This window comes from Benincasa hispida, chromosome 10 (assembly GCF_009727055.1).
Source record: "Benincasa hispida cultivar B227 chromosome 10, ASM972705v1, whole genome shotgun sequence".
Lineage (NCBI taxonomy): Eukaryota > Viridiplantae > Streptophyta > Magnoliopsida > Cucurbitales > Cucurbitaceae > Benincasa > Benincasa hispida.
This window is the reverse complement of record NC_052358.1, coordinates 9,787,871-9,804,725: the sequence shown is the minus strand read 5'-3', so window position 1 is coordinate 9,804,725 and position 16,855 is coordinate 9,787,871. Positions and strand designations below refer to the sequence as shown.

The following is a 16,855-nucleotide window of genomic DNA, read 5'->3' as shown; positions in this document are numbered from 1 at the left end:
AAGAAAAATTGGTTTGAAGAAAGAGTTCTTCATTCTGCAGTGAGCATTTCTCCTTCTACCCTTGATTCAAGCTTGTTTTGAGTCCCACAACTCAATCTAGAGCACCAAGAGAATAGCGAGAAAGATCTTGAGGTGGTCTACAACAAGATTTGGAAAAGATAGAGAAAATAGCAGCTGATGAATGAGCTTTAAAGAAATTCTACAAGAGATATATCTTGAATCTTTTTCTACAAAAACATGTTTTATATTTTGCCAAAATTAGTGAATTTGATTACTTAGATGATCTTTGTGCTTCCGCGGCTGTTGATACATTCCTACACCATGTGCATTTACTATGATAATAAGTCAACAAATTCCATTGCCCACAATCTAATCCTTCATGATAGAAGGAAATATATTGAAGTTAATGAACACTTCATAAAAAGAAGATCAATGCGGGAATTAATATGCATTTCCTATATTCTGACACATAGCAAATTGCATATGTGTTAACAAAAGATCTTTCAAAGTGGCAATTCAATCGTTTGATTGACAAGCGGGCCATGAATGATATCTTCAAACGAGCTTGAGGAGTGATGGTTATTTCATTTTTTTTTCTTTTGTTTTTTGTTTTGTTTGGTTTTTTTTTTTTTTTTTTTCATTTTTTTGTAATGAGCCGTTTTCTTCCTTTTAAGAAACCTTTAGAAATAAGTGGCAGTAATCGGTAATCCTACAACAAATAATGGTAAATTTAGAAAAAGGATGATATTATAATTGAGCAATTTGTAAGTTCGTGGGTGTTATGGCAACCGCAATTTTCCCTATAAGAAGTTCTAATCATCTAACTTTATATTATAAAATTAAAAGAAAAAAAAAATTCTTTGAATATATGAGAAAGTTCATGGATTATAGAACCCTATAAAGTTGGTTGCTATGTTGTTGAAGGTAGAAACGCAAATTTGAAAAATTAGGTTTCTCTCTGAGATGGTGTTCTCCAGAATCCTGTTCCGTAAAATCGTTCCCACATCTCTTTCTCCAATTCCATATCCTCCGATGAAAAATACGACGACGGAAGCGATGATTCTCCCCGATCCTCCTTTTCACGATCATCATTCCGCCACTCCTTACCTGCCGCCGCGTTTTTCTTTGCGATTTGGCGTCGTTTTCCCCTTTTATTCCATACTTTCTTGCAGAGTCCAACTGGAACTTTGTACACCGTCAATATCAGAAGATTCATCATGCTGCATGGAAAGCAACAACATATTGCCGCGCACCCCGCCGCTGTTCCGCCGGCCACCTCCGCGAACCGCCGCTTTTCTTTAACTCTGTTGCCTGATTTGTCTCTGAGTAGTGGTTGCTGCCGAGTTCCTGGTGGCGATTGAAGGAGGACGCTCTGATTCATAATGAGTAATTGATTGAATCGGATTGGTCAAATTAAGCGTGTTGGATCACTGTGTATTAACGAAACAGGGCAGAAAGAAGAGGATTGCGGTGTTCTTGAATCTTGAAGCAGAAATGAAGCAGATAAAGCTGGGAAAGAGAGGAAGAGGATGCGATTAATCGGAAGGAAAGATCCAAAAATGGAAAAGGACTTGCAACATTTTATGCGGATTTTTCATTTTTTGGGGTTTGAATTTATATGGAAGTTTTAAGAGTTTCTTGTGGGAATTCAAAAGCCAGACGTGTCCTCCACCACGCATTCAACACTTTCTCGCTAACACTAACACGAACCCCTTCTTCTCTCTTTCTCTCTCTTCTCAATATTATTACTTTTATTTTCTTTCTTTAATAACTACAAATTTGTAACTTTTTCTTCTTTTTTTTTTTTCAAAGAGAAATTTGTAACATAAAAGATGGAAATTCAAGCTATTGTAAGACTAGCTCACTATTATATTGTTGTCGGTTTACGTACATCTTAACAAATCTCACAGAACAATCTACCTAATCGATACTAAATCATAGATGGGTGACCATCATAAATTGTATTCATGACTTACAAAATTTGGATATTGGAAGTTAATTTAAAATTAACTTGTAAGAGATTGGAAAATTATGATTTTAAAAAAAAAAATACAAAAGTGTGAAAATTTGAACATCGGACTTGATCAAGTTCATCAATTACTATTAAAATAGATTCATCATGGCAACAAATTATGAAAGTTGCATGGAGCATGTGAATTTGAGATATGAGGATTCAACCTCGTCTGTCCTATTCTAACCATATTCTAGTGTATTAAATAATAGTTAAGTAAAATAATTTTTTTTATAATTAATTTATTATTGAAGATGGTGAGGTTCTTCTTTACATATTGAATCCATGAAAATTTATTTCAAAATAAAGAGGTTTAAATTAACCACCAAATCGTACAAAATTTTATCTTTTTAAAGTTTCCATGTTTGACCTAATTACATTTGAAATAGTAAAACCTTAGATATTTAAGTTGTTTTTTTTTTCCCTAATCTTCTTAGATTCAATCTATAATGTCAATAATGTGCTTTAATTGATATTTAAGTTGTGTTGAAAAATCTCATTCTCTTCTCATACTTGATACCAAATGAAAATAAGAGGTATAATAAAACCTTTAAAAAAATTCATGATAGGAGACACGTCGTTATCCTTCCAATCTCAAATGAAAAGGACAAAATTGAAGCTCATTGGTAGTAATGAGAGATGACACAGTGATTTGTTTCGAGACAATTCAATGCTGGCCTACGACTTCTTTCAAGTTCTAAGTCGTAACCAAGACCAAGACCATTTCCTCCCCTCTCTCTCTCTCTTTTTTAATAAAATATAATAAATAAATAAATAAATATAATAATTTCAATAATGTGCAAAATTCCGTGTCCAGGGTCCACCCACTCATTATTTGTCTTTTCAATATCTCAAAGAATCAACCTACATGAATGTTTGTCCACAATCTTATACGTGGCAAAATGAACTATGAAGAGTCCATTTTGGTGTTCAAGAATGCCCAAATTTCCCCCACCTAATATTGCCTCTGTTATTTCTTTTTTAAAAAAATGGGGTATTCTTCTAGACATGTATGTATAAGATTGATGATATATTCGAAAGAACTTGTGACAGAAATGAATTCATAAATCATATAACTACAGAAAAGTAGGTTTATCCATTGGAAGGGGGGAGAGGGAACAAAATGGTTAATTTTCAAAAGCTCGTCTGGACGCAGAGAAGGGAAGGCAATTGCAATGATCCTGAGTTGAGGGAGTCGGCAGTTGTACAAAAATTTAAATAGGGCGATTTTCAACCACCTATTATTCCAAACCGATGAAGAATTACTGCCAATATCAGCATGCATATTGCTAAGATCATACCAGGACGTCCAAGTAACCAATTCTTTGCCTTCTTTCCACCTTCTACGCCTCTTTGAATTTTATCTGCCCAACGCATCTGCAATCATTTATGGTTCAAGTCAGACCAGTAAGCAAAAGAGTTTTGATTACAACCATAGAGAAGATGAGTATTAGGTCAAGTCCATGACCAAAGAAAGGAAGTCCATTCCTAAGGTTGAGAGAACTCTCTTGGTTCATCAAAAGCTTCCTATTACAATCTAAAAGAGGCTATTTATAAGACAATGAACTAATCAATTCTAAAATAACAATTAATCTAGATTAACAATAAAGAAAATATTATTAACTAAAATATACTAATTACTTCTAATTCTCCTCACCAGAAGAGAGAAGAATCCTGTTGGGGAATAATAACGAGAGACAGCAGACAACGTACCATTTTATCTAAATCCTCTGGTGAGAAAGATGATATAGCTTCCTGAGCTTTTGCTGCATCCTCGGGAGAAAGCTTCAGACCAAATTGTTCACTCATATTTGCCATCATCTCTGGACTCATATTCTTAATCATTGATGTGAACATCTAACAGATCACACAAAACCAATAATTAAGAGCGAGTTTAGTATATTCACTCATTATATCGTTTATAGCTAAGATTTACAAACCTGCTGCATGGCTGGATTTTTCATTTGATTTCTCACTTGTTCTTGCATATCAGCAGAAGAGGTTGGAATGGTTGAGTTGGAAGAACTACTTCGTAAGTTTGGAAACGCATCATAAGAACTAGTGTTGCTCACGGTTCTACTTCTGCTGGTACTGGATTGTTGACTCTCAAAAGATTTTGATTGGGTATCGGAATCTGGTACATTGCCATTCCCAGAAGCAGAGTCATTCCTTTTCAAAGATGATGTAGTTTCAAACATCCTTTGTAGGTCTTCAGGTGGCATATTACTCATTATACGATTGGCTGAACTGAGCATCTCAGGAGTCATGTTTGCGCTATCCAAATTTGGGCCAAAACTGTCTCCCTTAAGGGGATTCGCCTCTTGGAAAGAAGAAGCCAATTTAAGCATCTGTTGAAGCTCATCTGGAGACATCTTGCTGATCATATTTGAGGCAGAGGCAACCATGTCTGGAGATATCTCTCCAGATTTTCCAAAGCTCATAGCAGCTAGAGTATCGGGATCAGCATTTGAAACAAATCTCTGAAATGATCTATAACAAAGAAGAATAAAAACACAGGTCGACAATTAATAACACAACTGAAAATGTTGTTTCATTTCCAAAATTAAAATATATATATACATAGAAATTTAAAAATCTCACGCACAAATCATTTGCAAGGATAGAAGAAAGTGATATAGAACTTAAATAGACAAAATTCTCATAAATTTTCATAGACCTATAAGAAAATGCACTACCATTTTTTTAATATAAAAATAACAGTTCCATTGAAGAAGAAAAAGGGGAAGAACGATATCCAGCCCCCAAAAGACGCCAATAACTGAACTCTTTGGTATTCAAAATCCAAATAGAGACATTGATTTTACTTGCTCCCAAAATGTTCTCCTGCTGCTTTTCCTGATTTCCCAGAAATATGGAAAAATACAACATGTAAAAGATAATAATGTTGTTCAAGGCCTACTAAGCGAGCATACTGAAGAAACATTTTTAGAGAGAGAGAGAGAAAGGGGAACCAAAAAAGAACACCGCTTCTTTTAGAGAGAGAGAGAGAGAAAGGGGAACCAAAAAAGAACACCACGTTACTAGAAGCTCAATAACTTCAATGATTCGCTAAATGCCTACTATAAAACAATTAAGTCAAAAAGAAATCCTGACTAAAGCATATGCAGACCTGATAGCTTCTGGATCATCTTTCAATCCCTGCAAACTCTCGGAGTTTATATTCTTCTTGTAAGCATCGGCAGTCTTAGAATTGTCTACAACTTCTTGTGGTCTTGAAGCAGAAACGTTTGTAGTTGTAGGGTTGTCTTCTTCAACTATTTCTTCAATAACAATTCCTATGAAATAAGTTGAAATGCAATGTCAGTTTTTCACCCAACCACTGTCAAGCTACAGAATACAGTGGAGAAAGGAATATACTGAATAAGCAAAAAGGAAATACCTTTGGGTACATTCCCCCCATCTTGTTCATTCAATTTCTTGGCATCCCTGTGGCAACAATTATTTCCACAGGATACATCAGATCAATGAAGCAAGCCACTTGATAACATGTGATACAATAGATTACAAATGCAAGAACAGGTGTTAAAGTCTAAGTTGAACTTCCCCACAAAGCAGAAGCACTCTGAGAAAACACATGCTTGACCCAAATATAAATTAATAAAATAAAATAACTGGAAAGGTGAGTCATTTCTCCATCTGAGCCACACAAAGACTGGCAGGCAAATTCAATTAGACAAGTTGCATAAAATATTGAGGGGGAAAATAACTCACGATAAAACATCTGCAATAGTTTCATCATCAGGAGAAATTTCATGTGCCTTGCTCAAATCAGAAACAGCATCCTAACAAAATGAAATCCAATAAAAATATCAGTGGATAGTAGAATTTGAATGAGTATAATATCATAAAAACAGTTAGGTAGCCGCCTATTGCCACAAGCTCACTTGAAATTGACATAATGCTTTATATGCTTGACCTCTCCGGTAAAGTGCTTTCACATTTCTTGAATCATATGCCAAAACCTACAGTAGGAGAAATCTTTGGTATCATAGATATAAAAAATTCAATCATTTGAATAAATGCCGCCTTTGAAATAATAATCATATGCAAAAGAAAAAGCCCCCTATAATAATGGAAGTGTTGGTCAGGGTTAAGGGTGTGAAAATTGTCTACTGAATAGAAAGGATTCTGGCACCTAGGAGGTTGTCAAATCATAATCCATGAAACAATTGAATTCCTAAATGAGCATGGCTAGAGCTTATCATTTGGTATATACTTTTTATAAACTAACAATGTCATGTAAAAGATGATTAGAAGCATGAACTCCATCTCTTCCCAAACAATAGGGCTTGCTGCCTTTCAGATCTAAACCCTGTGGATCTAAACATGAATCTAAGGGTATTACTTAAAAATAAGGGATTTCCTTCGACAAAGTAATGAACAATTTCAATTTTTCTACAACCATGCTTGGAAATCTTCCACTTCATAGAACTTCATGCTTCAAGATTTCAAACCAATTTGCACAGTTCAATTGGAATCAAGACTGTGCATGTTATTTGGTGAAATACAAGTGATTGATCATATAGCTTGCCTAGACTTAAATTTTACATCAAATCCAATTATGTTTGCAACAACTAATAAGCATAGAAGGTATTGAACCATGTTGATAGCATACAAAAAGAAAAGCTAAGAGTGCACTATATCACATCAGTATGGTAAACTGGAAATTAAAAATTAAAAGGGGAAAAATATGTGTTCCATTACCTCAGAACCCTCCCTTATGCAGTCGTGATACTGCTTTGTTTTCAAGTAACATGACATCAAATTGAGTGAGCAAGCCAACAAAAGTGTTCGTCCTTTGGAGGATGAAATCCCCTTGAGGTTATTCTTAGCCTAGGAATTTCAAAGCAAAGACAGAGAGTTCATGAATATGCTCAATGAAAGATAGTAATGGCTGAAGACTGGGAGAGAGAGAATAAAATCTTAAGGATTATAATATACTCACAAGCAAATATTTTTCCAAGGCATCACTGAACCTTCCTTGATTGTGAAGCTTGTTCCCCTACTTGATGAATAACAAATCAGAACATTTGCAATAAAATCAAATACATTGTTGAAGAGAAAACATGACAACACATAACATAGGAGTAGAATAGTAGATGGACTTGGGTTTTATTTCAAAATTCAAAGTATATAACATAATGAAGTCCCTCTACATTCTTTTTCTTGTACCATAACGACCCCCTCTTGTAACAAATCAGAACATTCGCAATAAAATCAAATACATTGTTGAAGAGAAAACATGAGAGCACATAACATAGGAGTAGAATAGTAGATGGACTTAGGTTTTATTTCAAAATTCAAAGTATATAACATAATGAAGTTCCTCTACATTCTTTTTCGTGTACCATAATGATTCCCTCTTCAAGGAAGTGTCTCATCCAAGGTTAATTTATCATAATCTAGGACACAATATTAACCTAGAATTCTAGAAACGAGGAAAACATGTATTTCTATAAACTATAATTTCCTGAGAAAACTTTTCCCATGCCTCCATAGAGCAGTGTTTGAATCAAACCCTACAAGCAGTTACCTGTGTCTTCAGCATTTCGGCTGCATTCAATTCATAGTTGGCCTGTGCGTCAACCCGGCTACGCATAGTTGCAATCTCTTCAGGTGATACATTGGCCATCTTCTCGCCAATTTTAGCCATATCCTCAGGACGTGTGTTCTTCAACTGCTCTGCAGCATATCTGAAGTCATCCGGACGCATGTTCTTCATGCTTTCTGAGGCCATCTTCATTAACTCCGGATTGGCCATCACCTGAAAGTATATAGAACGCAGCAACTTCAGTTATACAGTAATATGAGGGCTCTAGAAGACACACACAAGGCCAAATACACGAGATATTATTTATGAGCAATTAACAGCGAAGTTGCAAAGCACGCAAATGGTTTGTTCAATATCCTAAAAGAATTAATAAAACTGCAAACTGAATTATGTCAGACTCACTAATTAATCCATACAACCAATTCCATGATGTTTACGTAGCAAATTAAAGTTTTCTGGATTGTTTTCTTTTGAGCCGATTCATAGGGAAACAAACAGCAGAGCCGTTTCGTAAAATAGAATAAGCGCAGGCAGCAGAAGGGGGTAAAGCTGAGTGATCTTCATATCCATAAATTATCAAATTAAAAAACTTCTCATATGATGGGGATCATCATATCAAAATCACGAGTTAAGATCTGCCACCGACTGAAAATGAAACTTGGGGGCAATGATTCTCAATTTTATTATTATTTTGAAAAAAACGACGTTCCAAGATCTACATCAAAATCTAGAATTGTGAACGAAAAATAAAATAAAAGGGCGAGAAAATCAAAATTAGAATTCGATACCTGTTGTTGGATTTTGGCGAAGTCCGCGGGGGACATGCGACTCATCTGTTCCTGAGCCAGTCTCATTAGCTCCGGATCCATCATTCCCGATTGATGCAAAATCTTTTTCTGTCGCACTCGATTCAGTAAACAAGTTACTAATCACTTGTTCTTCAGGGAGAGTAGGTAATGATGAGTAAAGGTGGAAAAGGAGGATCTAGGGATTTGAAGGGGAGAGAAGTTTCCTGAAAATCATAAGAAGACAAGACAAAAGAAGAGAAGCCCTAATCTAATAAAGTCTAAATTGGAGGCCGCCACCGGAAGCTGTGAATTGGAATCGGAATTGGAATGGGAATGGGAATGAAGACGGAAACTACCGACGGAACATTCTGTAAGAATACCTGAAAAAGCTTTTGTCTTGTATTGCCGATGATCTGTTGGAATTATGAAAGGATTTTGCGTACATACGGATGATGAAGAAACTAAAATCAACGAGGAACACCAATTTCTGTCAATTCCCGGCCCCAATTGACCCGCCCTTTTAACTTCTTTCTATATATATATATTAATGCATCCCATCCTATTTTTGTAAAGATTAGTTTTCTTTTTCAAGTTTTTTTCTTAGAGCAATTTTTTTAATATTATTTTTAGTTCTATTATAGAGATGAGTCATATCTTACTCCATAAATCATAACAATCAGGTCCATTCCGTTGTATAGTATAGTATTTCCGAAATAAGCTGAAAATAACAAGAAAATGAAAAGAAAGTAATAAATTTAAGAACACATTTCAAATTGTGGGTCATAGGGGGTTTATCTGATCAAGGGTCGGGGCACAAGGGTTCTAGTACTATCCAGGTGCGAAGAATCTCGGGGGTGACTTTACGTGGAAGACTCCTCAATTGGAGAAAAACCACGGACTTGCTACAGTCACAAAGATATCTCTCCTCGACTCCAAAGCTTTTGTTTACTCACACCTTTTTTCTTTTTTCCACTCTCGAAGTAGAAAATGCAAAAGAGATAATTAATTAGCATACAAAAGCTTAAAGTATTTTGCTAATTGAGATGGATTAAAACAAAGTAGTCTCTCTCCTTTTATAACCAAGAAGTCCACCCCATTTCTTATTTCAATGATGTGGAATTCCCACATCTTGTCAATCCCAACAAATTCTACCATGGCAAGATATTTGAAGAATTCACATCTTCTGAAACTTCCATTTTCTTTACCGACAATCATAATTCTCAACTCAGAGAATTATAAACAATTCCAACATAATGAGTAGACCATTTGAAATACCATATTCCACGAAATTTCCTTTTTCGTCACATGCCGCCAAAATCTTACTGATATTTATGGTGCAACTTCCACCTACTTGGCTCACTTGGAAGTCTTTCAGTCATCGACATAACTTCCACCATACCTGTGGACCCATTAACATCACATCCTTTATCATGGTAAAGCGGAGATATCACGAGGATGAATTTTCGTCTTCTGCAAAGGGGGTCACTATCTCCCCTGGCAAGGAAGACAATGATAGCATCTGACTCAGAGCTTTTTGACGAACCTGCTCTATTAGAACAATCTTTTTTTCATGTGTCCAGATTTTTCACATTCCCAACAAATCATTTTTTGCACGAACTCTTTCCTTTTACATTTTCTAGCTACCAGTGCTGAATTCTCTTCTAAAATATACCTTTCACTCTTCAATCTTTTTTCCTCTAACAAAAGCTTACTAGTAACCTCAGCAAAATCTAAAGTTTATTTCTCGTACATCAAGATTGGTTTCATGTGTCTATAAGAAGGAGGAAGTGACCAGATGAGTTAGAGTGCCTTATCTTCAGCTTCTATCTTCATTCCTATCACCTTCAGCTCAGAAACGATGCCATCGAGAATACTCAAATGATCTGAGATTTTTGTACCTTCTACCATTCGCAACGTGTGAAACTACTCTTTCAGGTACAATCGATTTGAGATGCTTTTTGCTTGATACATTGCTAGTTTCTCCTAAAGCTCTTTGGTTATCAAAATTTCATGCACATTTGCAAGAACATTTTTAGCCAAATTTAGCCTGATTGCACTTGCAACTCTCAAATTCATCTTCTCCCAATCTTCATCGCTCATGCTAGACGTCTTAGAACTTTTACTTGAACCACCACTGGACTCTCTTGGATCATCATCACCATTTAACTCTTTAGAAGCACCACTGTTCGGTCTTCCTTTCAACGCCTTGTGTAATCCAGCTTGTATCAACACATTCTTGACTTACACTTGCCACAAGCCAAAGTTAATCCTTCCATCAAATTCTTCCATATCAAACTTTACTCAACTCGTAAAGCTTGACATATCTGCTTCTCTTCCTAGCAAGACAAAAAATAGTGAACAACCAACACTATTCACAATACCGTAGCCTGTTTCAAGAATTATTTTCTGATGTGGAAGATCAGACAATGCTACAACTACAGAGCATACTAAAAAATTCAAGAAACTACAAACCTGACACTCTGCAATCTAGCCACTCTCATCCATACAAATCAAATGACTACCTTTATAGGTAGGAATTTACAACTCACTCAGAATTCAGGTCATGTCATTTATGGTCATCCTGATGAATTGTAAGTCTCTACTATTAACAATGTTATATAATGAGAGCACCCCCGCCTACATGTCTCCACATGAATAATCAGGATCAGATCATTTGTAGCACTTTACAACAATTGTAACATCTACAAAGCAAGCAGTATTCGTAGTGTCACCGGAATAAGGTATCCAACCTTATTCTTCTACTACAGACCATTTAGGTTATCACTTAAAAATGATCCACTTGTATGTCTCTACATACATGTTTGAGCTACAGAAGATAACCTTGGATGTTAATTTATTGGTTTTGTAAGCTAATGCTACTAAATGTAGAATACAATATCTTATATTTATTAAGTGAATAAACTATTTGTACATTACAATTACAAATTACAAGATCCACGAGATTTAGGGCATCAACCCCAACAGTAAATTTATACGTCGGTTCTCTATTATTTTACGTGTTCAAAGGAGATAGGCTCATTTGTTTTAATCATCTTAATTAGCAAAATACTTTAAGCTTTTCTATGCTAATTAAATTCTATCTTTTTCATTTTCTACTTAAAAAAGAAAAAGGGTGTGAGTAGACAAAAGAGTGAAATTCCCTTATTTTCACTAACATAACGGTCCCTCAACCGTGTTCTTCAATCGAAGAATAGCGGGATTTCCTATTGGTGGTGTCGATGGAGCTCGGGAGAGGAGATTGCGGTGGAGTCTTCAATGGTTGTATTTTCTATCCCTCTTGCATTCTTATTCTTGTTTTTATTACAATTAGAATGTTGTCGATTTCATCGCTTCCGCTGTGCATGCGTTCTTTGTGTTCCATGAAATGGTATCAGAGCATACTTATAATGTTCTATTGCATTTTGGTGGGTGTTATTCATGTGATGAATATTTGGTTGACTAAAGTGGATACATAACGCTTTTGGCATTAGTTTTCATTTAATTTCTTGTTGAAATTTGTAATTGCTCACATGTATATGAGCTTTAATGTGTGGTAAAGGGTTTGTAAATTTGCTGGAGTCATTAGAGTCATTTTTAGGCTGTAATTGCTCGATTCCGGGAAAGAGGATATCTTCAATTTGGTGGAGAAAAGCTCACAGACCCAGAAGTTACTCCTAGACCCAGTCCAGACCCGAAGACCCGACTCACAGCGCCATTCAACCCAGTTCTTTGAGTTTCCGTGCGTGCACCTCGTCCGACCCGCTCCGTAACCCAGTTTCGTCAGTAGCCCTGCACGTGCAGCATGCCTCATCGACCTGACCCGCCCGCGTACCCGCTTCACACCCCGTCGACCCTGTGTTCCATGTGTTAACTTCGTGCGCACGCGTTGACCAGCTGGTCCAAATGGTCTGGACCGGTCCAATTGACTTGGTTGAGCCGGTTTGAACGGTTCAACCTGGTTTTTGGTATTTTCAAGCCAGTCGAGTGGTTTTTGGCTGGTTTGGGTTGGTTCAAAGTGTTTGAAGCTAGTTTGAGGGAGTTACTTGCTGAATTATGTAATAATTTAGTTGTTTGTTTGCTTTTAATGCCAAAACCGGTCCACTTTAGTGTTGTTTACTTATTATGCATGTGATGTATAATATTTCATAAAGTATGCCATATAGTTTTTTAAAAATCCCACCATAGGATAAGCATGTGGCATGCATTTGTTATACGTTATCAATGTTATAATGTATATAGTATGCATGCTAGGTTTTAATATAATTGTTATATTAAAGCATGTTTGTTTAAGGAAGCATGTTATAGATGAATGTTCTAAGGTTATAAATGTTAAAATTTATTTTATAATTGTTGTAAAAAAAACCTAAACTTTAAAAATCTATAACAAAGATAAGATGCATGCTCGCCTAGGGTTAATCGGTGCAATTCAATCACCTTTTTACGAGTTAGAATAGGTCGATTACTTGTAAAACAAGAGTTGTTTACTTACCCGGGGAGATCTTGTCTAAGGTTGGGGGTACTTAAGTTGATGGTTTACGAAACACCTCCCACCTGGAGATCAAACGGGCATCTAAGTCAATAATCCTATTTTTATGAGCATGCATGAGTGGTGTAAGGTAATAAAATTGGTTTATCACCTAGACATCATAGGTTAATCCCGATATAAGAGTTATACTAGGAAAAATCACCTAGACCTAGTTTGTTAAATATTAGCCATTAACAACCAATTAAATACCCAATCTTTTATAAAATAGAACACTTCAATGGGAGATTAATAGTATTTGAGATATGTTGTTTCTAGCTCTCACGTCCCTGAGAGTTCACACCGTGAGATCTGCTTGGCTTTGAGTTGCTATTAGCGGCAATCTCCATTCGAAAAGTGTTTGCATGGGTCAATAACAAGGTGAATAGGGGAAGTAGTTCATAGTAAGTGGGTAAATGGTATGTGTCAACACGTCCTACAATCTCTTCCATTAGGTCACACTGTGAGATTCTATGTTACACCTGTTGGTTGGCTTTATACGACCCTTTGCTAGTCGTTTAGCAACAACTATCCCTTCGAAGGGTTGTAACTCTAGAAATGGATAGGGTTGCTTAGGTCTGTTTTCAAACAATTGTTTCTCCTTTGAGGGCTTATTTGATTCTGATCTCTGTAATTCGAAAGTGGCGAGTATACACTTATAAGACTTACTAAGTGTTAGTAAAGTTCTTGACCAAATAAACGATAACTAAGTACTATAAGAATAATAGTTATTCTAGTATTAGTATTTAGTCAAGAATGTCTTGATTCAGTGAAGAAGTAGTCAACTGCCCTTCAGTGGGGTCTATTCTAACTCACTAAAGTATCGTAGCAAAATAATAATGAGAATGGGTACATTATATTTGCTAAATAAATTGGATTAAAAAGAGTTAAAATCAATTCTCTAATTAATTTGTTTACCTTTTCAACAATGTCAACATCCATTATACAACTATTAGCTTCTGAAAAACTTAATGGCGATAATAACAGAACTTAGAAATCAAATATTAACACGATACTAGTAATAGATGATCTTCAATTCATTTTAATGGAGGAATGCCCTCCATCCTCTAGGAAAAAGGTAAGCGATCATCTAAACGATCGTGTAGGAAAAGGTAAGCGATCGTCTAAACGATCGTGTAGAAAAACTAAGTGATCGTTTATACGATCGTTTAGTAAATATCGGGTGCTAAACGACTTCTTAGAAAAATGTAAATGATTGTTTAGTAAATAGCGCACGCGGGTGTAATCGTTAAGCGATCGCTTAGCACTATCGTATATGTAAGCAATCGTTCAGGCATTATCGTATAGGCACGGATTAAAACAGAAAAGACGCCATCCCATTACCCTTTTAACCGTCCAATTAATAGACAATGAATATGATCACATCATATTCATAACTTATGAACTAATATCATATATTAATCATAGTATTTTTCCTCCACTAGATATAAATCATATTTGTATCCAATTTTCTCCAAATTAATGTATCTCATACATAAAGTTAATTATATCATATATAATCGAACTCCCTCTTGTCAATTTGAACATTTCAAACTGACCCAAAAACTGATTCTCAACTTGTATCCAAGCTACCAAGGGGACTTTATGGACCTATGGCTCGAAGCTCCAATGGTACGTGAATAGCTGACTAAACTCTTTAGTCACGATATCCATCATCCGTTAACTGTCAGGCATTCCACTAAAGACCGACAGTTGACCTCTTCTTGCCATAGATATATTTCTATGTCCATTGGATATAACCAATCATCAGTACGATGACCCTTCATAGATGCTCGTAATTACAACAGGCCAATTTACTGTTTTGCCCCTATAGTTACATCTTACTTCTTAAGTACTACTGATCAATCTAATGAACAATACAACATAGTCCTACTATGGTGAACACCTCTCAGGCCATGAGAAGGTGTGTGGCGCTACATCGTTTAAGCCCCGGGATCAACCCTTAAGATAGAAATCTATCTACTTACCCCTGTTTCGGGGAAGTGACCCTTCGTGATCTTAGGTCTATGTGATCCAAGTTTAAAACCATGAATTAAACCTAAGTGAGCATGCATGTCTTTCTTATTACTTTTAGTTCTAATTTCTCTTTAACTTTTAAAAAGAAACAACTAAAAAACCATTGTGCACAACGAGGCGTTTATAACATTTATAAAGTATCCTATGTGTCATGCTTCATGAAATGTCCGGTCATTACTATACATAACTTTTATATATACGCGTAATAACCAAGCAAAACATGTTTTTCATTCACCCTTATACTATAACAATTATAATATAAAAATGATGCATGTCAATGCTTCTTATGCATGCATAAATATAACTCTTATATTATATGATGCATGAGCATGTACTTACATAATTAAATCATGCTTCTCTAAATTATAACATTTACAATAAAGAGATGATGCATGACCAATGCATAACCTAAGGTGGGATTTACTATATGTGCATACCATATGACATATAAAAAACAAACATCGCATGTATTAAACCAAGGATTAATGGACTGGGATGAGCCTTTACAAAAATCCGGAATGAAATAACCCTATCTATTACATTTTCCACCGAGCGAACTGTTTCACAGGCGAACCGAGTCTTGAACCGTCAGGAAGACTCCATCGTTTAGTAAACGCCGAAGGTAAACGATCACCCAATGCGTACTAGACGATAGACGTAAAACCTAAACGATTGCTTAGACGACAACGAGGCTGTGAAGCCTGATCGTCTAGGCGATCGCTTAACGCGGCGAAAGGTAAACAATTACTGTGGCTTTGCTATAGCGATTGTTTATCAGTTACTTAAAGCGATGAAGCTTGTTGAGCTAAACGATCGTCTAGTGCGCGCGCGTGTTAAACAATACGTGAGCAATCCCATCCGTCTACACGACCCGATACTCCGCGATCGCTCTCCATCGTCTACACGATCTGATCAACCCTTTGATCATCTCCTTCCTCGAAAGAAACTTCAACCTTGCTCCTATCTCTTCACGAACGACTCAAGACTCAAAACTGACTTTGAATTACAGACTCGATAATGATTAATAATGCCCAAAAACGCATGGGCCTTTACAATCAAACCAAAATTAAAACAATTAAATCAAACCGAGGCATATATCCAGAAAACATCCATTAATCCACACATCTACAACAATTTAATGATTAAACAGAGTAGCATTTGCACCACCAAGAATGTACATGTAATTCGTTGCAACAATGAATCGGAATATCAGAACCTGTCTCTAATACCAATTGAAAGGAAGTCTTAACGAAGAGCAACCACGAGCGCGTTCGGATCTTTCGAATTTCATTGTGATCGAAATACAACACATACCATTTCTAACAGAGAATTATGCAAATTAACATTAATTTAGTGGCATGCTTCGAACAATAAAATAAAAGGAAAGAGTTCTCATACCAGTTGAAGACTCTCTTCAAACGTCGAACTCAAAGCAGCGGAAGAACCTCTTTACCATGCTCTATCATCCAGCAAATCAGTCGACTGCGACAACAAAATCGTCTACACGAACAGTCACGAACAAGTAAACAGTGGGGACAAGACCACCAATTGGAGCCCTTGGTATTCTCAGAGTGAGAATCCAAATTGTGGTCTTTGGTGAATTTGGTAGAGGTAGGAGAAAAGACAGATCGTGTAGACGATAAGCAAGTGGGAGAGTGATAATGGGCAGAAATGCACGTTATTATAGTGCTAAGTTATAAAACAATGTAATGTTGCGTCGATAAAAACATATAGAATTGCGTCTAAAAAACATTAAATTCATAATATTGCGGTCGCATGCGTCCATTGCATGAAAACAGTTAACTTATGTATTCTTGTGCAGAATATGCATTAACAAGGCGGAAAATGCGATCACAAGAAATCAACGGCCGAGTGCATCAAAAGATTGTGTTACCGCAAGGCTATGCGGTGATTTGTGCTCGCAA

The 16,855-nt window shown here is 36.1% G+C and overlaps 2 protein-coding genes across 2 annotated transcripts; both read right to left on the bottom strand.

The window, feature by feature from the left end:
• Positions 1 to 597: 597 nt before the first annotated feature.
• On the bottom strand, positions 598 to 1,840 carry LOC120088573. The gene has a single exon (XM_039045967.1). It carries the CDS (start codon positions 1,379 to 1,381, stop codon positions 947 to 949), a length of 435 nt encoding a protein of 144 aa, XP_038901895.1. The 5' UTR covers positions 1,382 to 1,840; the 3' UTR covers positions 598 to 946.
• Positions 1,841 to 3,241: 1,401 nt separating this feature from the next.
• Positions 3,242 to 8,888, bottom strand: LOC120088788 (outer envelope protein 61). The gene is made up of 11 exons (XM_039046226.1): positions 8,372 to 8,888; positions 7,566 to 7,796; positions 6,978 to 7,034; positions 6,737 to 6,865; positions 5,917 to 5,994; positions 5,744 to 5,814; positions 5,412 to 5,458; positions 5,142 to 5,307; positions 3,952 to 4,501; positions 3,725 to 3,868; positions 3,242 to 3,388 (listed from the first exon to the last, which is right to left on the bottom strand). The coding sequence occupies exons 1-11, from the start codon at positions 8,453 to 8,455 to the stop codon at positions 3,242 to 3,244; spliced, it is 1,704 nt and encodes a 567-aa protein (XP_038902154.1). The 5' UTR covers positions 8,456 to 8,888.
• Between the last annotated feature and the right edge of the window lie 7,967 nt (positions 8,889 to 16,855).